The sequence below is a fragment of the Musca domestica genome, unplaced genomic scaffold (genome assembly GCF_030504385.1).
Source record: "Musca domestica strain aabys unplaced genomic scaffold, Musca_domestica.polishedcontigs.V.1.1 91, whole genome shotgun sequence".
Lineage (NCBI taxonomy): Eukaryota > Metazoa > Arthropoda > Insecta > Diptera > Muscidae > Musca > Musca domestica.
The window spans coordinates 409,869-435,217 of record NW_026712439.1 but is presented as its reverse complement, the minus strand read 5'-3'; the positions used below and the strand labels follow the sequence as shown (position 1 = coordinate 435,217).

The 25,349-nt window shown below is 36.6% G+C and overlaps 1 protein-coding gene and 1 long non-coding RNA gene across 8 annotated transcripts in view; one reads left to right on the top strand and one right to left on the bottom strand.

Annotated features, from left to right (window-relative positions):
• Window positions 1-23,515, top strand: part of LOC101892762 (tyrosine-protein kinase transmembrane receptor Ror) — a 108,678-nt gene extending 85,163 nt beyond the window's left edge. For 2 of the 7 annotated variants that reach the window (XM_059131959.1, XM_059131957.1), the window contains 6 exons: window positions 21,218-21,862; window positions 21,916-22,126; window positions 22,187-22,391; window positions 22,452-22,899; window positions 22,952-23,084; window positions 23,140-23,515. In XM_059131959.1, the coding sequence (XP_058987942.1) occupies window positions 21,218-21,862; window positions 21,916-22,126; window positions 22,187-22,391; window positions 22,452-22,899; window positions 22,952-23,084; window positions 23,140-23,364 (1,867 nt within the window). In that variant the 3' untranslated portion in view covers window positions 23,365-23,515. The other 5 variants (XM_020039764.2, XM_020039763.2, XM_020039762.2 and 2 more) reach the window with 5 other exon arrangements.
• A 210-nt stretch (window positions 23,516-23,725) lies between these two features.
• Window positions 23,726-24,611, bottom strand: LOC131806976 (uncharacterized). The gene is made up of 2 exons (XR_009344256.1): window positions 24,177-24,611; window positions 23,726-24,101 (listed from the first exon to the last, which is right to left on the bottom strand). It is a non-coding gene; the product is annotated as an uncharacterized LOC131806976 (long non-coding RNA).
• Window positions 24,612-25,349: the final 738 nt, after the last annotated feature.

Genomic DNA, 25,349 nt, shown 5'->3' with positions numbered 1-25,349 from the left:
GGTCACATATTATTCACGTTTCATCCCCAACATGGCAACCCTAACATATACTCTGAGAAATCTACTTAAGAGAGAAAAAACATTTTCATGGTTAAAGCAATGTGAAGAAGCATTTATCAAATTGAAACAAGGAATATTAAATGACCGAATTGTAGTTCCTTATAATTAATCATTGCCTTTAACTCTCACATGTGATGCAAGTGCAACAGGTACTGCTGCCGTACTTTCTCATGTCATCGACGATTTTGAAAGGTCGATTGCTTTTTCCAGAACATTGACAAAAAGCGGGACAAAATTATAGCGAATTAGATAGGGAGCATATTGCAATTATTTTCGCAGTTGATAACTTTTTTAAACTAGTGGCTGATTGTCGACCCATTTCAAGAATTGTTCAATCTCTCCAACGGTAATGAAAGAGTTTGAGATATTCGAATGAAAAATTCTTCGTCTCTGCGTTGGAAAAAAATTTAAGTACCATAATAAGCGTTTCTCAAATCGGTATATATACGAAGCATCGAAAGTTACCCCAATCTCAGTATATGCTATGCGTTTAATTAAAAACTACGCTAACAGGGCTTTTATGTATTCAAACTTGCTTATTCAGGAATGTGTTAATAAGGAATCTAATTTCACGTGGGAAAATACTAATTACGTATTTTCCGTCAGGTATTAACTTGTACATGTCTCTGGAAGATATTCAGTGTCCACAATTTTACGTTAGCACCTCTCGTGGAATTCACAGGGGTTAGTTAACAACTTAGATGAACAATCTTTCGTTTGATCATCTCTGTTGTTTAAGTGTAGGTTAGGTTTAGGTTAAGTTAGTTTTAAGGTAAATAAAATGAGACATGCTCTCAAACATGGTAGTGACGGGAGCAAGCACGATATACACACATAGTTTAGTAAACGCTAATTAACAATTTTTTTGTAAAGCCAGACGCTGAAAATACGCTTTAGTCATTACAACAAAACATTATAGTTTTAAGTATTTCTTTCTTCACTTCAAAATTGTAAATTTTCGTGTTAAAAAAAGACTCAATAAATTTGAATTGAAAATTGAATTGAAAAGGTGGGATGATCCTGTCGATAATTTTTTGCATATTGATTATGCAGGACCATTTCAAAACCACTATTTCCTTGTGTTTGTCCATGCAAAGTCCAAGTGGCCAGATATCAGAGTATGTAAACAAGCCTCAACATCAGATAGTACAATAAATTTGCTATAAAATATATTTGCGACACACGGATTTTCTCAAATTATTGTGTCTGATACTGCGACAATATTCCAAAGTACCCCTATTAAGAATTTTTGTGAAAATAATGGCATTATCCAAAAATGTATAGCTCGGGGATACCCAGCTACCTACGGTCTCGCAGAAAGGGATGTTCAAACATAAACTTAAAGCGATGGAAAATGAAAAAGCACCATTACATCTTAAAGTACAAGAAATTGTCACAATATATAGGGCAACCCCCCTTTCTAATAGCTCCGCAACGCGTATCTAGGCCGCGATTTGCGTATCAAAATTGATAACGGGTAACGGTCAAGTCACGCTCGAACCCTGGGGAAAAGGATGATAGGACAGCAGTTACATTTAACGACGTAATGGTGACTGATCCGAAGAGATGCGCGCCAGTGATAGGGCGAGGCGAAGAGTACTACGTCGTATAAGAGCTCTTCCCGCAGTGGATGTACCTCCACAAGATGGGTGATGTTGCGAATGTCATCAGAAACGCTAAGTCATCTAAAGCGTTGGGCTCGGACGGAATATCAATGGTAATATAGAAGCAAACTGGACACGCCGGGAATTGAGTCCTTAAGTCTTTAACTTATCGCTACTGAAGCCTGGAAAGGATGCCAGCAAAGGCGAATTATACAGGCCAATTTCGATTTTGTTGCCAGTAGCAAAGACTCTGGAGGCTTTACTCCTCCCCAGTATCAGAGGAACCTATTCAGCTGCCAACCATCAACACGGTTTCCGTCCACTACACAGTACCACAACAGCATTGAACGCCATATCCACACGTATGAGTCGGGGAATCAACCAGAACAGGCCGTGCCATAGAACAGTGGTGCTGGCTCTTGATCTATCAAAGGCCTTTAATACGGTCAACCATTCCACGCTGTTCGAGAACGTTGAAATTACTACCTTCCGGCCAAGTTTGAAACGTTGGATAGTCAACTACATGTGTGGACGCCAGTCGTACGTGGAATTCCGGAACAAGAAGTCCAAGCCCCGTAGAGTGAAACAGGGAGTTCCCCAAGGTGGGGTAACATCTCCGGAACTGTTTAACCTGTACCTTTTCGGAATTCCGGGCCCTCTAGACGGCACCGAGATCGTAACATATGCGGATGACTGTACGATTATGGCGTCGGGTTCTGTAGTTTATGTGAGCAGCTATCTCGCGGAGCTTGCCGCCTTCTTCCATGCGAGGAATATGACCCACTAAAACAACGGCCACACTATTTAACACATGGACTGCGGAGATGAGAACACAGCCTTGGGGTCACATTCGATAGCGTGTTTAAGTCTTAAAAAGAAAGAAAGAAAAGTAGGAACAAGGTCGTCAAGGCGCTAGCCGGCAGCACTTGGGGTGCGGATAAGGAAACCTTGTTGACCTCTTATAAAGCGATAGGTCGGTCTAACTATGCGGCTCCAGTGTGGTCTGCGAATACAATTGCAACGCAGAACTGCACTGGGTGCCTCCTTATGACCCCTATGGACCATTTACATGAGGAGACGAAGGTTCTTCCCTTACGCCAGAATAATAATATGCTTGCAGTACATGCATGGGTGTTACCTTGGGAGTCATCCTAACTACCATATGGTGGACAGAACTCCCCCACTCAGGCGTGTCAGGAAGGACCTGCATGATCTAGAGCGAGAGAGGTCCAGCGATATAAGAGAGAGCCTCTAGATCATGAAGCCTATCAAGTGGGTCTAAATAGCATTCATACTGATGCAGTCGCAGACCTAGTTAACAATTACAGCATGAATGACATCCTCGAAGTCCACCCTAATCCATTGCAGCTGAGGAACGTCGGCTGCCTAGGCAATCCAGGGTAGTTTTGACCCAACTACGTTCAGGATGGCGCAGCCGTCTCAATTCATATTGGACACGAATTTATGATACAGGCCGGCACAATACGCTGCGCTTAATTGTCCAGCCAAGCCTACACAACTCCGTCCAGAGGATCTTTGGCTACCATTAGATAGCAGAATTCTTAAACCTGGACATCGAGGAAGAACGAGATTAATTAGTAAATAAACAACGGAACACCTTGACACTGCTACAACAACCACATATGTGTGGTTTACAATTGGTGAGAAAAATTGGATGTTTGATGTTTTTGATAATGCAAAAAATTACTAATACAATTCAATATTATGAAAATTAAAGCTGAATTTTTATATTTGTCATGTATGTTAAGATTGGTTGCAAAATTGAAGGTAGTAGAAAAATATGAGAATAGGTAGAATGAATAAAAAAGGACAAAATCTGAAGTGATAATAATTTGTATTTAACCATTGAAATTTTTAATTCTCCCTGAAGGAGGGTATTTTAGTGTTTGCGTTGTAATGCGTTATTAAGGAGATAATTTACCAGTTATTTTTGGTACGAAAAAAAGTGAATGTAGTTGCAACAGCTAATAATTTTACAAAGTATGGCTGAGTGTTTAATGTCGGTTTTATGATTTCGGTGTAAATAAAACCAAACCACAGGTACTACATCAAGATATGTGCTGATATCTAGAATATAGTTTGATTACTTTTTTAAACTAGTGGCTGATTGTCGACCCATTTCAAGAATTTTTCATCAAAATGCTAAACACTCGCAATAAAATCACAACAATTTCTTCGATACGCATCGTTTTTATAAGGATTTAATTACAAAGTTCAGCATAGCAAGGCTGGCCAAATAACACATGTTGATTGTTTATTAAGAGTTTTTTTATCAACGAATTCGTTTTTATTTTTACTTGATACAGCAACAAAAGGCATTTAAGATCAAGCTAAAAATGCAATTTTTTCATTTTTAGTTACAGCAGAGTCGATTGTAGTGGAAACTGAAAAGGATTACGATCTTAATAAGTTAAAAGAAGACGTTTTAAGCGGTGAAATTACAGATTCTGAGTATTCAATAACAAATGGAGGTTTATTTAAGGGGATGTGCGTAATAAGTGGTAAAAATGATGCATTTGCCAGCACTTTTACGTGAGGCAATTTTATGTGAATTGCACCACACACACGTTTGAGTGGTAAAAATGATGCATTTGACAAGAAAATATTGTTTCTGGAGAGTAATTGACTCCGATATAGAGAATTTAGTTAAGTCTTGCCAAAACTGTGCACTGGTACAAAACAGCCCCCAAAATTAGAAATTAATCAATGGGATGATCCTGTCGATAATTTTCAAAGAGTGCATATTGATTATGCAGGACCATTTCAAAACCACTATTTCCTTGTGTTAGTCGATGCAAAGTCCAAGTGGGCAGATATTAGAGTATGTAAACTAGCCCCAACATCAGATAGTACAATAAGCTATAATACAATTGCTATAAAATATATTCGCGACACACGGATTTTCTCAAATTATTGTGTCTGATAATGCGACAATTGTGAAAATAATGGCATTATCCAAAAATGTATAGCTCCGGGATACCCAGCTACCTACGGTCTCACAGAAAGGCATATTCAAACTTTGAAGAGGAAACTTAAAGCGATGGAAAATGAAAAACCACCATTACGTCTTAAAGTACAAGAAATTGTCACAATATATAGGTTTGGCAACTCTGCTCGCTTACAAGTGTTTTTCTGTGTGTCGATTAACCATCTTAAATATAAATTAATTTTGAGTTTTGCCTTGTTAAGGCGAAGATCATATGTTTTATGATTTAAGTGTTTGTTTTCTCTTTCGAGACGAGCTTAATGATCTGAAATTTGCAGTGAAAAGGAAAGCCAGATAGACACTATCACACACTCACCACTATGCGACGCGTTTCGCCGTTGGTTAAGCGGCTCATCAGGCATATTTGATGTGGATGATGGCTTACAAGGGCCGTTCTCTGGAAAGTAGTATATATTTCGAACTTATTGCAAATTAGCATATGCGAATTATACACTAGAAATTCTCCAGGTTCGACTCAAATTCTATTGGCAGATCTTTTTTCACAGCAACGTTTTGTTTTTTTTTTTTTTTTTTTTTTTTTTTTTTACCGTGTTTTTGTGTCTCTACAAGTGCTAAACAGTGAAATTCCAAATAATTGAATTTATTTAAATTCCAATTGTGTGAAGTTTTCGCGTTTCATTCAGTTTTTCCCATTTTTTGTTATAATTATTATTTTGCGACTAGTTTACATTGGTGTTTACATTCTTCTTTTTGATTTCTATCCTTTGTTGCTTCCATTGTGTTATTTTGTGTTTTGACGTTTGTGGCTAGTTCCCCTTAACATCTTTGTACGTAAACAATTAGCTATTCTTAGCATACTTTTAGGCAGTTACAGTAAATTACTTACCACACCATTTCCAAAATTACACTATTTCCTTAGTTATTTTAATTAATAAAAAAAAAATAATAATTATAATTCTTTTTTACTTGTGTTCATTTCCCTATTGTTGATATTTAATACTCTCATTATGGCTTGCTCAAATAACGATTGTGCTGTTAGAGACATCAATGAGCGCTTAATATCTTGCTTTATTTGCGATAAATTTTGGCATCTTAAATGCGCTGGCTTCAACGGTAGACAGTTTGATTTTATTACAGACAAGGCTAAAGGTCTGCGTTGGTCTTGTTTTGAATGTAGAGATTTACAAGTTGATTATCATTGCCTATTTAAAGAAACTAAGGCTGAAATTGAAAAGTTAAAGAAAAGCTTTAATTTAACATTTAAAAAATTTGAAAAAATTGAAAAATTGGTCAGCAGGTTTGAATTTTCTGATGACTCTCCTAAAAGAAAAAAGACTTTAGTTGAAGCAAACAATCTTGGCCCAAATACCTTGGGTCTTGATAACTTAATAAGTTTAAATTCACCAATATCGCCAATTCCCCTTCCTAATAATAATCCATCAATCGATAACGGCAAAGGCATAGACCCAACTTCTAATGCTTCCACTTCGACTGCAAGCATTAACTCTTCAAAAGGCGAAAAAGCTAAACCACCTGCAGTAGTCGTGCAGGCTCCAACTATAACTCCTACAAACTCTTCCGCAGTTGTAAATGGCGTTGATCCCTCTACTTCTAACACTCTTATCGTTGTAGAACGGCGTAAAACAGTATTTGAGTATTACTAGACTTCACCCTGATACTTCCACTGACAACATTCGCAGCTATATAAAATCAAATCTCAACGATGTAACTGATCAAGATTTAAACATCTTTAAATTTCGTTCCTCTCAACAGCGTGATATTTCGTCATTCAAAATAACTGTTCCCCCCAAATTATTTAACATTATTGTTAGTAGTTCATTCTGGCCCAATGATACATTGGTAAAAGAATTTTTGTTCAGAGAACGCTCTACTAGATCTGTGAATACCTTACCAGCGTCAAAAAACAAATTGATGTCTGTGGGATCCTCTACCAAAATGTTAGAGGATTAAATACTAAACTGAGAAACGTATTCCTTAAAAGCTTCTTTTGTGAATTTAAAATAATCGTTTTTGCTGAAACATGGTTAAAATCGGATGTTCTTGACACTGAGGTGTTCTCTGATAATTATCAAGTTTATTGAAAGGATCGAGTAATGAAAAAAGGAGGAGGTGTTTTGATAGCAGTTCATAATTCGATTCCTTCTGAAATGATTGATGTCTCAGCTGACCCCTGTAGTGAATTTGTCTGCGCTAAACTAAATATTACAGGTAATACCGTATTCTTAACTTGTTCTTATATTGCTCCTAATTCTGGCCTTGAAATTTATATTGTTAATATGTATGGGCGACTTTAACCTTCCTGGTGTTTCTGGTGTACCGCAGGGAAGTCACTTGGGTCCACTACTATTTGTTCTTTACCTGAATGATCTTCCGAAAATTATTCGTTTTTGGATGATGGGAAACTCTTTCTTCACATTAACTCACTTAACGATGCAATTTCATTACAATATGATTGGTGGTATGGTATGTCTCTTAATCTAAAAAAATGCAAAAAATTGTCGCTATTTCGAAATCAGCCATTACTATCTAACTATTATATTGGCTCTTTTAAATTGGATAATGTTGAATCTTTCGTTGATTTGGGCGTAATCTTAGATCCTAAGCTACGGTTTCATTTACACATTGATTCTTGTGTTAATAAAGCTAAATCTTTACTAGGCTTTATCAAGCGTTGGTCAAAAGAGTTTAATGACCCTTACGTAACCAAAAGATTGTTTGTTAGTCTAGTTTGTCCAGTATTAGAATATGGTTGTATATTATGGAGTCCATTTTATAAATATTATTCTGATAAAATTGAATCGGTACAAATTCAGTTTTTAATTTTCGCTTTGCGTGGTTTAAATCGGAACCCCTCTGAACTTCTTCCGCCATACGAGAGTCGTTTAATGTTAATCGATCTTCCATCTCTTGAAAAAAGACGTTTTATGTTAAGAGCATTATTTATCATAAAATTAATACGTGGATTGATTGATTCCCCTTTTCTCACTGGTGAAATAAACTATAATGTTCCCTTTCGTAGAACTCGCAATTTTGAACCGTTAAAATTGTCCATAGCAAGAAGAAATTATGAACTTAATAGCCCACTGAGATCACTTTGTGTAATTTATAACAGTTTATGTAACACTATTTGCTTATATAGTCCCTTGAACACAATAAAAAATTGTATTCTGCATATGTAATTTTTGTTGTGCTATGTCTATGCTAATATTTTGTTTATGTAACCTTATATTTATGTCTTCTTAACTCTATAAAATCATTTTTACGGCATATTATCTACAACTCCCTCCGCGGAACCAGTAGAACTTCGCCTTTGAGCACCAGTTGTACATGTTATATAATGTTTGTTTTACTCCATCAAGCTGCTTGATCATCTGGCATCTGATCTACAATCCTTATGCGGAACAGTAGACGTGGCCAATGCGCAGTTCTTGCAGATTATTGCTTTGTAAATTTATGTTTACTAATCTGTGTGTGACTTTTAAAATGTCTTTTGTATTTTAACCACTGGCTGATGTAGTTTCTGTAGCCGGTGTAAAACCATTGCTAACCCGCCTTGGTCCGGACTTTGGTGTGTACGCGCTCTCTACGTTGTAGGGAGGTTTATGGAGGAAATCATTATGCATTGAAATCATCCGCACCGTTCAGCTACCGCGGAGCCAAATCAGCAGTTCACCATCAATACACAACCTCAAGTCACTGCCACTGTCCACAACATCGTCCCACAATCGAGTCGCAGCCTCAATCCGTTCCGAATCTCAACCACCAGATACACCATCAAGTATCAGACGTTCCACCAAGCCTAAACGAAAGCCAGCAAGATTCCAAGACCACGTTACTTATTAGCGTGGGAGATTGTATTGTCTTGAGTTGACATCATTGACTGATTTCTTTTCTATGTTTTTGCTCTGTCACACTCTATTGATATTCTCTTGATAGATATAAGCGCTCAGCCGTTCATCATGATCATTAATCTATCTCCATTCAATGTAATAACATCGTTGATGTTACGATTGAATACTACGTGTATGTACTTTATCAATGGACTATCCTCCAAAAAGACATTCCAAGAGAATGTCAATTCTGTAATATAGTAAATTAATTAATAAAATTATGTATGATTCGGCAGATAATGAAACATTTACAAATATATATGTTTATTAATTATTTTAACTCGTCGATAACCAATAACTGGAGTGGGGTAGGTTTGTCAGGGCAAATAAGGATGTGGAGCACGCGTGCCTGTATCACACGCCGAGCAGACGATTTACACATCTTCGTCAATTCATTTCCAATACGAATTGAGAGGATTGCACATCCTGACCGTAATTGCGCCAAAACTAACCTGGTTTGTCAGCTACAATAGATGGGGGTGGACTTCGAGGACGACATTCATACTGCTCTGCGTTGAAGGCATCTGTGACTACATAAGTATGAATTCCACTCAGTTGTTCATACCGTGGCGAGCGGACGTATTATTTTAAGCGCTCAGAAAACATCAAAACCTCTTTGCTGTTGCACACAAGAATCACCAAACAAAAACATATGTTCTACTCATTTTCACTCTTTCACATTTGAACATTATTATGATCGAAACAATAGAATGGGAGAGCTCATTCCTACACTCATTTAAAAATATATCAAATACTCCCAGATCATCCGATTCCTCCTCAGAATGGTACAAACTCTTGATGGACGATTTTAAATATTAAGCGATGGGTAAACTCTAGATTATTAAGCACTCTTTAATTTTTTTGAAAAATTTTCCAGAGGTATTTTTATCCTTATTGGGGAAACTACTTTATTTTTTGGAGAACGGACCTGGGACCCCCGATTTTTGAAAGTGCGGGTTAAAACCGGATTAACTTACCCGATATGAACAATATCATTTCAAAACTTATGAAAAGACCTATCCAACAAGTCGTCACATTATTTAAAGCGGTTTGGAAGTTTTAGTAAAATTATTATTACTTTGGACCCTAATTTAAAAAAAAAAAAACCAAAAAGTCTAAATAGTTCCATTATGGAGGTCAACAAAATATATGCCAAACTATAGCTGACACTCTTATCCCTCCAAAACTCTACAAAAAGTGATACTGTTCTGCCTGGGTTTTGCACACGCATAACCCGATTCAAATCAGTTCATTAAAATTATGTTTTCAATAAAAATAACTTAAGTTCGCCTAGCCGGTGTTGGAGATGTGCCATTTTTAGGAAAAATTAATTAAAACTCAATGTTTTATTTAAATACTATATTACAATAAAACGATTTTACAATATTTTATTCGTATAAACAAAATAATATTTCAATTTATACTTCTACAGTTTCTGCTAAAAAATTTTCCCGCTTTTCCTCCGCTTTTGGACTAGTAGGGTTGTCCGTCATTTTAGTATATTTTAAAAATTCAGAAAATATGTCTTTGCCGATCATGCTGCACCTCCATAAAAATATTATTCATTTAATTATATAAATATGTGAGACAAGTCCCAGAAGGCGTCTTCTTATGGATTGGCCCAAGTTACACCTTCCAGCTCTATTAGGGATCTTTAAATACCGTTGTCTAAAAAGAAATATATTAATTAAAAATGTAAAAAGATATATATGTATTTACCACCAAACCCAGTGAGCGCTTTATCACACTTTTTAACACTCTTTATATTTGTAAGTGCACTTAATTACAATCGTGTAAGCTTAAACGATGAAAATATGTTTACATATTGACGGTTATTGTACAATAAATCTGAGCAACCAAATAATTAGCAATCTTTGGACCATGAAAATTGTAGCATTTTGGAAAGATTAGAGTGTCAGCTACAATTTGACATTAATTTCGTGTAACGTGTAACCGGCCCAATGTTTTCCTCAATGGTCCGAGGTTTTCGTCAATCCCGGCACGGACCAAAAGAATTCAGAGCAAGCATTCCGGGATATACTGCTCCCAATACAGAAATATAAACAAACACGAACATGTATAGGCTGGGTTGGCAGCCGCTGTCTGAAACTGGAGTGTTGTTGTTTCGGGTTAATCCGGTGTCGTAGAACCCACTGCCGTGGGATCGATGGACTTCGGGTGTTTTGTAACGCTTCCATGATAAATCAGTGTTCCTAATCAAAAAGTAACATGTTTAAGGTGTTATTAACGAAAGACAAATCTGGGAGACTGTTAACAGTAGACGTGAATTGTTGTTAAATGTGAATCTGCAAGGATGTCTGAATTAAAATCACCGGCGTGATGACGTTATCATCATAAACATGTAAAACGTAACAATTTGGAAACAGATGACCTTAGAATCGAACTCCTACCACAAGAGAACGCACATATAGCATGCGAAATAGGAGTTAACTGAATCCCATTCCAAAACGATAAGAACTTTTATTTACATTTTGCCAAATCGATCCCAAAACAAAAACGACACAAATGAAGCGAATCGCCATACGGTGTGATTATCATCAAATTCATGTCCTTACGACAAGAATCTCGATCAAAGTCTGTTTCAGGCTATAAAAAGTTGCACAGCAATGAGTTATTTAATTACATCGGTTTCAGATCTTCTGCGAAATTTCACATAAAGAAAACATATCCAATACAAACTATGAATTCCTGAAAGATGCGGTGCACCTTAGAAAGAAACGATTTGTCAAGGCAGCATATACATTTCGTAGCCTTGTCTATGTTAAACGCGGTAATGAGCCGATATGTGTTTTCATCCCAAATATTCATGAATTACAGAGCTTGGAAGAAATTTCAAATTCATATATGCAGATCCAATACACCTTTTCAATGAAATTTTCGTGATTTTTGTCAATCTTTTAAAATAATTATTACCAAATTTCAAGACTGTTATATTAATATTTTATCTTTTGCTATTTTCAAATGTAAAACGCATAGCTGATACAATTTTTTGTATATTTCTAATTACACACAATGATAAAAATTATTAATAATTTAAACCGGTTACACAACCTTCTAGAGGATATAATGACGTTATCATAGCCCGTGATTTTAATTCAAACATCTTTGCAGATTCACATTTAACCAAACAATACCTACCTACTGTTAACGGTCTCCTAGATTTGTCTTTCGTAATGTACAAGTTCCGATACAGGCATATGGACTTGTAGGGGTTCTAAATCATAGATGCATAAAACAGTACGTTTGCGGTCATCTCAGTCGTTGATGAGACTTCAACGAATGTAGACATGCGTGGGGGATGTACGCATTGTTGCTCCGTTAACATTAAGAAAACAAATTATAGATAGCTTTTGTAAAAAATTATAAATATATGGTGTTTATATTTAATGTTTTTAATAATTTTGCTAACATAAAGCACGATTCTTGTTACAAAACGTCCAAAAGAAGAAGTGCTTTTTGGTTTCTCTCACACACACAAGCGCAATGTTCATTTTGTGCATCTATGTTCTAAATCTATAGAATAGATTTAGTGTCGAAAGTATTTGTTGTACAAAGACATTCAACATAAACTATGAATACTAGACAACACAACAAGTATACAGACGATACTTACTTGTTGCTAATTAGATACTGGTGGTGTAGGTAAATGAAACATTTATTTGAATTAAAAGACTCTGGCGGTTTGAATATAATTTTATTGTCCAAACAATTCTATTTGTTGTGGGAAAAGTTTAGCTTCTTGCTTCTTCTTTCTTAATAACCGTTCTTCTCTGATGACAATGATCAATTGTTGAGGTATCGATTGTTGCCTCATCGTTGTTATCAACCAGGAACATGTTACTTTTTGATCAAGGATAAAGTTTAACAAATATACAATGATACGGTTCCAATCAAAAAGAAAACATACGGACCCAACAATAAGCCCTGTTTTAATAATGATATTAATGCTCTTGTCAGGATCAGTGATTTATCATGGAAACGTTACAAAACACCCGAACTCCATAAATCCCGACTTCTGCCAATTTTGTGTACGTATTTATTGTTTTGAAAAATAAAAACAAAATTTTTTCAAAATCTATGATGGGAAGAAATTGCTCATATTTTTGAGAGAACATCCAGGCCATCCATTTAAAAATGAACAAATAATATCAAATAAATGAAAATTACTTGTTTCATATAATTTTGAGTAATTCTGACAGGAAACGGGCATAGACTCAGAGCTGTATTACTCTAGTTTTACGAAGCTATTCTACTTCCTTATTGTACCATGTGTAATACCATGTACTTATTGCTATATCATCATTTTGTCCATCATGTGTTCATTTGTTTTTTCTACGTTGTATTTTGATGGTAAATTACTCGAATATTTGGCACGACAATCTTCTTCCCATTCTTTGGAATGAGCCTTTTTACGGTGACTGTACATATTGGCATTCGAGTTGAAAGTTTTCGGACAATATTTTCCTCATTGGGGTTTTGCGAGAAATTTATTAACTTCTTTTTGTTAAGTACGTTGTTTATAATAAGGATTCAAACGTGGTTTGATTTTTGGGATATATCATTGTCATCAGTTTCACTTTCGCTGTCTGAGGCGGCGGAACCTGGTACATCATCAAATATCCGTGTGGGATTAGAAGCACCATTATTCGCACTGGGTATGTCGTTTTCATTTATTGTTAAATAATCTTTATCTCCATTATAATTTGCTTTGATGACCTTTCGAGCTCTTTTCTTGTGCGTTGGAGACATTTTTTCCAATGGATCTTCAGTGGTCACATCAGATTTGGAAGAAATTTCATTATCAATAATGATGGGCATTTCTTCAATTAAAATATCAGTTTTTATTTCCGGATAAAGATTGGTTACTTTCGTAGTAACTTCGTTCAAGTCGTACACGGTTTTCCAGCATGTGTTGCAAAGTCATGATGTGGATGTTATCGATTTAAGAGACCTAAAGTGTTTTTCCAATATTAATTCTATGTTCTCCTCTTGCCATTGTTTAGATGTTGCTTTAATCCCGTCTATGGGTTCTCATTTTAGCTCCAAACACAATAAACACATACCCATTTTGAAGATTGTTTCCTTGTGGAACCAATTATTTCAAAGACAACCTTCACTAGATAAAACTACTGGAGCTAGCAGCAACAATATTTCTCCCCTAGCTGAATAGAAAGCTTGTTGCGTAGTGTGCGCAATTTTAATTTAGTTTTATTATTTTTTTTTTGTCACCGTCCGTGACGTGTAAACCTAGTTAAAAAATCACACTGTAGCGGGTTCTACGGCACCGGATTGACTCGAAACAACAACACTCCAGTTTCGGCCGGCGGCTGGCAACCTAGTGTATACATGTTCGGAAATAGCGTTCCTGTTACACCATTCTGTTCAATACAGGCCTAACTTCTATGATCTAGTCTCCAGTGACCCATACATGGAATGTCTGGGAGTAGTAGTCAAGTATGGAACTGTCGAGGTAGAGGTGCTTAATGTGTATATCCCTCCGGTTAATAGCTGTGAACCGCGTTACTTGCCTAATATAAGCCCACTTTTGATAGGCAATAACCGCCTGGTACAAGGAGATTTCAATGTCCGTCATGACTTCTGGCATTCCGTCCTAGGTAATGACCAGAGGTGATAAGCGTTGGCAGAGCAGAATGACTGCTTCACATTTTGCACGGTCAATTAGGAAGCCTCCAAATGAAAAAGAGGAGAGTGTCACAATTCGCCCGATTTAACCATTGTGTAACACGGTCTGATAAATGACGTGACTTGGCAACCCGTCATTTCTCCCGATAATTGTCTCTATTAGCAGATCCCCGATTTCATAACTTCTGAGCGTCGCTCTTTTCTTAACCATGGAAAAGCCCACTGGCCTGATTTCAGAGAGTTCACCAATCTTCGTTTCAGAGAACTGCCCAACCCTTCTGAGCTGCAGCCGCTCGTGGTCGAATACCCGAAGAAAAACCAAATTTCCCAGCAGAGGCAGCGGGACGGACGGCGTACCAACCCTACGGAGCCCAGAGTCAATGAACTGACAGTGGAAGTTAACAGATTGGTACAGGAGTGGAGTGGCTAGAAACGTTGGATAGTCAAGTATATGTGTGGTCGCCAGTCGTACGTGGAATTCCGGAACAAGAAGGTGGGGTGATATCTCTCCAAGGTGGGGTGATATCTCCGGAACTGTTTAACTTGTACCTTTTCGGAATCCCGGCCCCTCCAGACGGCATCGAGATTGCAACATAAGCTTATGACTGTACGATCATGGCGTCGAATCCTGTAGTTTATGACATATGTGTCAGGGTGAACAGCTATCTCGCGGACTTTGCCGCCTTCTTCCATGCGACGAATATGAAAATATACGCCACTAAATCAACGGCCACACTATTTACAACATGGACTGCGGAGATGAGAACACAGCTGAATGTGCTGGTCGAAGGGGCACATACTTCCGACCACTTCCGACCAAGCCACAGCTATCTTCGGCGGAACAATGTCCTCAAGGCGCTAGCCGTAGCACTTTGGGCTGCGGATAAGGAAAACTTGTTGACCTCTTATAAAGCGATAGGTCGGTCTGTTGTAGCTATGCAGCTCCAGTGTGGTCTGCGAATACAAGTGCAAGGCAATAGAAAAGTATTCAGACCTGCCAGAATGCCGCCTGAGAACTGCACTGGGTGCCTCCTCATGACCCCTGTGGACTATTTATATGAGGAGACGAAGGTTCTTCCCTTACGTCAGAATAATCATATGCTTCCGTTGCAGTACCTGCTTGGGTGTTATCGTGGGAGTCATCCTAACCACCATATGGTGGATAGAACTCCCCCACCCAGGCGTGTCAGGAAGGTCCTGCACGATCTAGAGAGAGAGGTTCAGCGATATAAGAGAGAGCCTCTAGATCATGAAGCCTATCAAACGGGTCTGAATAGCATTCATACTGATGCAGTCGCAGAGGTAGTTAATAATTACAGTATGAATGCCATACTCGGAGTCCACCCCCCATCCATTGCAGCTGAAGAATGTCGGCTGCCTAGGCAAACCAGGGTAGTTTTGGCCCAACTACGTTCAGGATGATGCAGCCCTCTCAATTCGTATTGGGCACGAATTGATGAGGATGTGCGGAACGCCTGCCCAGCGTGCGATACAGACCCGCACAACACGCTGCACTTGTTTAATTGTCCAGCCAAACCTACCCAACTCCGTCCAGAGGATCTTTGGCTGCAGTCCATAAAGGTAGCCGAATTCCTAAACCTGGAAATCGAGGAAGAACCGGATAAATCAGTCAATAAACAACGGAGCACGTTGTCACTGCTACAACAACAACGCGAACTTCTTGAATAATTTAGCACAGCAAGAAACACTGTTAATAAACTCATTGCTGATTCGAAAATACGTTACGACTCGTCAAAATTTAGCACTGCTACTGATTCCCGAAACAAGGGGAGTTTATTGGAGAAATGGGAATTGGAAAGCCCAAGTCTATTGCTCATTATCACGGGAATAAATAATGAAATAAAGTATTTTATAAACGAACGTACACAACATAAATACAAACTGCATTTTTTGTGATAACAATAATCCGCAGGTGAATAACACATATTTTGAATCAATTTTTGGATTTAGATGCGTTTTGCATGACGAAGATATAGTAGTTTAAGGGCCATAAAATCGAATGCCGTTGGACCTGACTCAAATATTGACCCAAAATTTATTAAAATTATACTACCTTATATTACGCATAAAATTACCTTATTTAACGCATATATTTTTTATAAATAGGCTTAATCTCTTTTTTGTAAACATGGAAACGAGCACTTTATACAAATAAATATAAATAATATAATAATAAATAATAATAGACAATTTTATGCTTTTTGTTCCTTTCAAGTATCGTAGGACTCTTTTCACTTCTATCCAGTCCACATCCGTAGGACAACTTACTTTTCTAGATAGAACAGACACAGCCAAGGAAATATCTGGACGAGTATTATTTGAAATATACAGCAACGAACCAATAGCTTTTCTATATAAGTTATTATTTTCAAATAAAACTCCATTTCCATTTTTTAAATAACCGGGATCCATTGGGATTGAAGAAGTTTTTGCATTTTCCAGACCAAACTCCTTGATCAATTTCTCTATGTAACGCTCTTGAGATAGATAATAAACATTATCCTCCAAATTTACTTTGATTCCCAAATAAAGCTTCAAATCGCCCTTCTCTGTTATTTCAAAGTTCGACTTCAAAATTTTCACAACTTTTGCAAACTCGACATCATTCTTGGTTGCCACAATAATATCATCCACGTATATCAAAACATATATTATTGAATTTCCATCACCCTTCACGTACAAGCAAGGCTCGGCTTTTCCCCTTCTGAATCCAGAATCAATTAAAATTTTATTGATACGAAGATTCCAACAGCGAGCCGACTGCTCACCGTACAGCATCCAACTCACCGTACAAAAAGGCAGTTTTGATATCGATATGTTTTACCTTCATATCATGGTAACTTGCGATTGCCAATAAACTGCGAATGGTTGACTGTTTTACGACAGGTGCAAAAATTTCGTCATAATTTTCGCCATACTTTTGAGAAAATCCCTTTGCAACAATTCTCGTTTTATATTTTCCCTCTCCGTCAGCCGTCTCCTTCAGTTTAAACACCCACTTACTGCCAACTGTTTTCTGGTCTTTGGGAAGCTCCAGCAAGTCCCATGTTTCATTTTTATTCAGAGCATTTATTTCCGATTTCATGGCCTTTAGCCACAGCTCTCTATCCTGTCTATGCATAGTTTCACAGTTACTGGGTCATCAAAAAAACCAATTTTATAAACATACTTCTTTGCAGGTATGCCCTTATTTACTCTCGAAGAAACTCTTAGTCCATCCATTCTGCCATTCTGTGGTATTTCCTCAACACATTCCACGTTTGATGAGGTATCTGAATCATCAGATTCAAAACCATAAAAATTTTCCTCATCTGATATCACAGACGAAACTTCATTTAAATTTAAGAAAGTACACCACATTATCATCAACTTTTTCGCTTCCAGCAGAAAAACTATGTTCCAAAAATTTTACATCTCTGTTAACAACGATTTTGTTCGTCTTCACATCCAGTAAACGATATGCCTTTGAGTTTTCACTATATCCGACCAAGTGATATTTTTCTGCAACATCATCCAATTTCTGACGTTTCTGTTTATTTATGTGCGCATATGCCACACAACCAAACATTCGAATATGACTCAAATTGGGAGGTTTACCAAACCATAGTTCAAAAGGTGTAACATTAACAGCTGCTGATAGCATACGATTTTGAATATAATTGGCATTATTTACAGCCTCAGCCCAATATCTTAACTCAAAATCTGCATCAAACAACATACATCTACCCATTTCCATTAGACTACGATTCCTTTTTTCCGCATCTCCATTTTGCTCTGGAGTATAAGGGGCAGTCAACTGATGCACTATACCTTTCCTTTTGAAATATGTTTCCATTCTCTTGTTGAAAAACTCTCCACCTCGATCCGTTCTAAGAACCTTCAAACGTTTACCATACTGAATCTCGCACATTTCCACAAATTCCGTAATTTTATCAAATGCTTGATCTTTTGAGGATAGAAAATATAATGTACAGTAGCGGCTATAATCATCAATCAATGTCATGAAATATTTCTTTCCCGAAGGTGTTACATTCTGCATTGGGCCACATAAATCGCAATGTACCAAATCCAATATTTCCTGCGATTTATATTCCGATTTCTTCGGAAAAACTTGTCTGGTTTGCTTTGCCCTCAAAAACACTTCACATTCCGACACACAGTTGCATTTCTTTATTTCAATTCCATCAACAATATTTTTATTTACTGCAGTCTTTATGGTTTGCAAATTTCTATGACCAAGCCCTCGATGCCAGACATGCAAACATTCCGCACTATTAGAAACTCTCTTGGCTACTTGTTGTTGTTGTTCCAACACATACAGATTTTGCCTCAGTGTTGCCTTTGCATACACACAACCATTCTGAGTTTTCGAGCATCCACCTGACGTGAATACCACATCATAGCCTTCACAAGTCAACTTGCGAACTGACAACAAGCTACCATCCAATTCAGGAACAAACAAAACATTTCTTATTGTTATGGTGTAACATTCACAATATACCCTGCAGTCGCCTGCACCACTCGTTTTCAACTCAGTTCCATCCGCTAAAAATACTACGCTTCTAATATTCTTGTTGATCATAACAAAGTATTCTTCCTTACAACACATATGACATGTAGCAGCCGAATCAACATACCACTCTCCGTTCGGTCTCGAATCATTTACGCCAAAACAAACATGTTTTTCATCACCACTACTCGCAGCATGAGCTCTTTCGTCATTCTGTCTCTGCTTCTGCGTATTTAATCTTGGACAATTTCTCTTTATATGACCAGGTTTTCCACAAGAATAACATTTCGAAATAAACTTCTTTTTCTGTGTCTTGAACGCCGTTTCAGCCTGTTCAGCACCACATTTCCGCTTATATTCCTGCAACAATTTCTACTTTACTAAACCAAGTGTAAGATCGGCCTCTGGTCTCATTTCCAATGATGATATCAAATGATTATAGTCCTCCGACAACGTACCCAGCAAGAACGCAACGGCCTTATGATCCTCAACAGTTTCACCCAAGTCTCGCAAACGGTCCACAATTGATAAAAAATCACCTATGTGATCTTCCATTGCACGACTTCCAGTAAAGCGCATCGATGACATTTGTCGAAGCAAACTAACTTTGTTGGTTATGATCGCCTTCTCGTGATGTTTTTTCAAAGCGTCCCAGAATTCCTTTGAAGTCTTGAGTTGCTTGATTATTACCTTCTGCGATTCATCCACAGCCAAACCAATAGCAGCTCTCGCTTTCCCATCACGCACCAACCACTTAGCAGCAGCCTCTCCTTTAGTTGGAGCTGGAGTAACTCCACTCACCACATCCCACAATTTCCTCTCAAGCAGCAGTAGTTCCATATTAAATTTCCAAATATGGTAATTGCCATTTCCCAACTTTGGAAATTGTGCGTAGTTCATCGCCATCGATAAAAAAAAATTATTTTATTTACTTTTCCCTAAACTATTTAAAATTGCCGCGTATCTGGGCCCATAACCTGTTGTTTGTTGAGATGACAATCGTTTATTGAAAAAAAAAATGCGCTTTTACAATATTCATACTAAATACATGAATGCAAATAAAAGTACTTTATACAGGGATGTTAAACGAACAGTGATGGTACATATTAATTCATACTACGTTTACACATCTAATAAATTGATTACTAACAACTTTTTGGTACAAATTATGTATTTTATGGTTTTTGTTCATGTTGGATATGTTTATAACATTTTTACCCTGTACCCTGTACAGGAAGCAAAATAAATAAATATTTTTTTTTCAATCTTAATGTCCAATATATATCGAACAATTTGGAAACATGCAAAAACAATCACAATTCCTCAATCCAATAGTGAATATCGCCCGATTTCCATTTTATATTTCGTATCAGAAGTATTTTAACAAACAAATGTCTGAATACCTTCATCGGAAATCCATGTTGTCTGTTGAACAATCCGGGTTTCGCTCCAACCATAGTTGTAGTTGTGTTCCAGTACTTTTTTAGTAGTAAAACTAGCAGAAGAGAGAACAATTCGAAATGTAATTCTCATTTAGGTTTGCTCAAAAAATAAGGGAACGGAAAATTAGCAGAAATGCGATAAAATGTCAAAATACAAAATTTCAAAAGTAAACAGCCTAAATCAGACTGGTGAAACCTTACTGAAAAGAGCGCCAACATTTAAAAAATGAGTATTGAAGACGATAAGTTAAAATTAATAATTTATAATAACAATTAATAATCTGATTCCTCATTCAGCCAATCCTCTTCACTGCTGGAATCATCCAAAAGTGAATACATCAGTTGCTCCATATTTTCTCTTTTTGTTTTTTGCACGACAAATATTAATTTTTCCTTTAGTTTTCAAGTTGATCATTTTCTTTATTGAAATGTATCAATACATTTTTCAACCTTGTTAGCCCTGCCAATTAAATGTCAAATTTACAATATGCACATTTCTGCTCGGCCAAATTCATGTAGCTAAAACAAGCAGAAATGTGCACCACTCAGCGCCATTTTTTCTCGAGAGAGCTGCAAGTTTTGCTAGTTTTTGGAGTACGGGAATGCGTTGTAGCAGAATTAGTGCTAATTAGTACTAATTTGCAGGTTCTGGAACACAACTTTTGTTACAGCCTTAGTCGAAGTCGAATAAGAAGTAAAATTGATGAAAACATGAATATTGTATTGTTCTTCTTGACCATTTCAAGGATTCCGACCCAAATGACCAAACGTATGTGTGAAGCTGAAAAGATTTTCGATTTTCACAAGTTCAGCTGTACGACTCAAAATCCTAATTGAGTTTTCGTCTACAGTCGGTATTGGTAGGAAATTCTATATAACTGATACTAATTGCAGATGTGTTGGTATAGTTACCTCGAAATAAATATTAATGATCAATGTACACCTTAACAGACATGGACAGATACATAACTCAATAAAATATCATAATCTTTCGTAATGCTGTTTGCTAATACTTTAATAAATCTATTTTTCATTAGGGATATGAATCCAAATTGTCGAATATATGCACTCCCAAGTTTATGTTATAGCAGTTTGCCATTGTGTCGTACTCCAGAGAGAACTAATCTCTTATATTTTGCGAACAAAGCTGCATATAAAGAACGAAAGCTTAAGAAAAATATTACGGAGGGGTCTGCAGTTGGAACAGAAAATAAGTTAATCCACAATCTTCATAAACGTTTTTTGGAAAAAAACTCTAAAGAGCGCAAGTTCCTTCTTAAACGAAAAGCTTCACAATCATATGAAAACGCTTATACTGAAAAGATTTCTAGTCAATACCCTCCAACTAAGAATAGCGAAAATTTAAGACGAATATGTCGCGAAGAGTGTGAGCTACTAGAAAATGAACTATGTCAGAAGGAATATGCAATAGCTAAGCGACACCCCGTAATAGGACAAAAACTGCCACTTGAAGAATGTTCACGTCTTCCAGAACATACTGATTGTTCTCATCTTGGAATAGAAGTAGACGTTGACATGTCTCAAAGCTGCTACTGGAATGACGGATCAAGTTACAGAGGAGTTTTGGCAACATCAAACTCTGGGAAAAAGTGTTTGCGATGGTCATGGTTCATGAAAGACCTCTCAGACTATCCTGAATTAGTGGGACAGAACTACTGCAGGTATAACATAAATTTGTTTTATTTTTATGATACATAATCGCTATGCATTTTAGAAATCCTGGCAGCATTGAAGAAAAACCATGGTGCTTTGTAGATGATAAATCATTTGGTAAAGTAATTGAAACGTGCAATATTCCAAAGTGTTCAGATAGTATTTGGTTATATATATTCTTGGCCTTCGCAATCCTTATAAGCTTCCTTTTAACATATACTTTGGTCAGCTTACGACGGAGAAGATGCACTGACATGACAAGCATACAAAATGTACATTTTAACACTATTAAAATGGTATTGAAACGTTTTAATATATTATATTTAATGCAGATGAGCACACCAAATGCAGATAAAAACATATACGGAAATTCCCAAATGAATTCTTCACTAGAAATGTCACGCGTTAATAGTAGTAATGGCACTGGTTCTACATCCACATTTATTAATAACGCAGAAAGAGCTCCACTTATAAAACTTATACACTATTCTCTACAAGATGTTGAATTTGTAGAAGAATTGGGAGAGGGTGCATTTGGTAAGCATTTACAATCAATTTTATTTATAAAAAAAATAAAAAATATTGATTTTTTTGTAGGTAAAGTTTACAAAGGACAACTTACTACGTCTGCAGGGGAGAAAATATTCGTAGCCATCAAGGCACTTAAAGAGGATGCTTCCTATAAAACTCAACAAGACTTTAAGCGTGAAATCGAATTGATCTCCGATCTTAAACACAACAACATAGTTTGTATACTCGGTGTCGTTTTAAATAAGGAACCTTTTTGTATGCTATTTGAATACATGCCGAATGGAGATTTGCATGAATTTTTAATTGCAAACTCCCCACAGGAAAACAAAGCATTAACTCAGCTTGATTTCTTAAAAATGTCTCTTCAAATAAGCGAGGGAATGGAATATTTGTCAAGTCATCACTACGTCCATCGAGATTTAGCAGCGCGTAACTGTTTAGTTGGAGAAAATCTTATGGTCAAGATATCAGATTTTGGATTGTCACGTGATATTTATAGTTCCGATTATTACAGGTTTGTTTATTAGATTTATCTGTTTCGAAAATACGTAAATTTATTTTGCCAGGGTACAATCAAAATCTTTATTGCCTGTTCGTTGGATGCCATCGGAATCAATCCTCTATGGAAAGTTTACAACGGAAAGTGATGTGTGGTCATTTGGCGTTGTTTTGTGGGAAATATACAGTTATGGAATGCAGGTAATATTTTTCAAACACACATTTTCATCATCATATTAAATCTATTTATTTTTAGCCATATTATGGGCACAACAATCAGGAAGTTATAAACTTAGTAAGATCAAGACAACTTTTAAGCTGTCCAGAAGCATGTCCTGCGGCCGTTTACGCCTTAATGTTAGAATGCTGGCACGAACAATCAGTAAGAAGGCCTTCTTTTATTGAAATAACGCAGAGGCTAAATACATGGTACGAAGGTCAGCAACAAAAAGTAAACAGTATGAGCACACAGATTTTATAAATGCCACAGGAGTTAAATTAAGATTATATATCATTAATTGTACATATGTTTAAAATGCAGCAATTAATATTTACATGAAATAATTTTGTTTCATTTTACGAAATAAAAATTTGTTTTATACAAATTATTATTAGATTTTAATATTATTAAATTTTGAAATTATTATTAAATTTTGATATTGGTCCTGATAAAACTACCAAGCAGACGTGGCTCTTAAACATGAATGTGTTCCAGTCACAGCATAGATTCGCATTTTTATACCGTACACCACTACGTGGGGAGAGTATAAGTTTGTTCTCAACTGATGTCCGTCTTAACCTAAATATTTATTTTGCAGTTGTAGCGTGTATAGATACAAAAATGTGTCTGGATTATTTATTAATTAACAGTTGAATTTGTAATGAAAATCCCAGGGGACAATAACTATTACAATATTCAACGATTACAAGTGTACAGTTTTACATATTTCAAAATTAAATATTAAATTCAATAAACAAAATATAACTATTTATAAAAAATTAAAAAAAAAATACAAAACAAATGTGCCAGTGGCTATAAAGATAAAGTGGTTAAATTAAATATATTTAAATTATTGGATGATATATTGAATAGTCGAGATGCTCTCACCAGAAATGACCCATCTATGTGAACATCTGTTCGGAGAAGAATTAGGTGAGTACACCTGAGTGATAAAAAATCTCAGATTCACAAATCGTTGAAATGAGCATCCTAGAAAACTAACACCAAATTAAAAAACTAATCAACTACAGCACTATTAACAGCCATTTGAACCCTTTTCATATAACACATACAGGGTTGCCCATATTCGACGGACCCATGACTCTTTGGGCCCATTCCAATCGACGAGGCTTGTCCGCAGGCAACATTCTTTGCGTCAATTGAATTTTGTGCGGGAACAAATGCAAATCAATGCGAATAATCCGTTGTAAAGTGGAACGAGCCATGCCCAACTGCTGAGAACGGCGTTTTTGGGATGTTCTTGGGGACCTCTCAACACTGGCTCGTACGGCACCGATATTCTCGGCGGATCGCCTTGGTCGACTTTTATATGGCCTCTTCGGATTAGAAAGAGCCTTACCAGTCGAAAATTTTTCGTATAAACGCTTAATGGTGTTCTTAGAAGGCGCACTTCTCACATTTTTTAATGTTTTAAAAGCACGTTGAGTTTTCACAATTGACTTCTGTAAATTTCAGAGCGCTTGCGTGGCGTGTATTGGTTCATGGTAAAAATCTGCTTGGACTGACGCTTCAAACGCGGTATGTCATTAAGCGATGTGACATCTCTGTCAAAAGTTATGGCGTTGCCAGATGGGTCCGTCGAATATGGGCAACTCTGTATGAAAACTGGTGTAAAATCCAAAACATGAATATAAGCCATCCGCAAGATATGGATAACGCTAGAGACCACTCTATCGACATAAGAAATAAATATGATAAACCGAGCCAAAATCACCAATATTAGAAGCTATATCATTAATAAATAGCAAGAAAAGGATTGGTCCAAGAACGGACTCTTGCGGCAACTCCCTTGCTTCTAACTCCCAAAATGCTTTGAACTGAATCACTAACAGCAACGCATTGCTTCCTATCTAGACGATATGAGGAAATAAGACGACAAAATCTTCATTAATATAAAATGATAAGTCGCTAAGCAGACTTTTTGTTTATGTAATTCAATAATTGCCGTTTCAGTTAAGAACGCCCTGTGCAAGATTATGCAGAATAGAATCAGGCATTACGTTCTCAAAGAGACGATGTTAGTCATTTTTTTAATGAAAACTTTTTTACCATTTTTTCACGTAGAAGGGCAGTCATTATAATAGTTTCACCAATGGAGAAAAAAAGCAACGTAAATAGGGTAAAACTAATATGAAACATTTCAGTGAAAATCCATCAATTCCTGGGTGTTGTATTTCAGTGAAAATCCATCAATTCCTGGGTGTTGTATTTCAGTGAAAATCCAT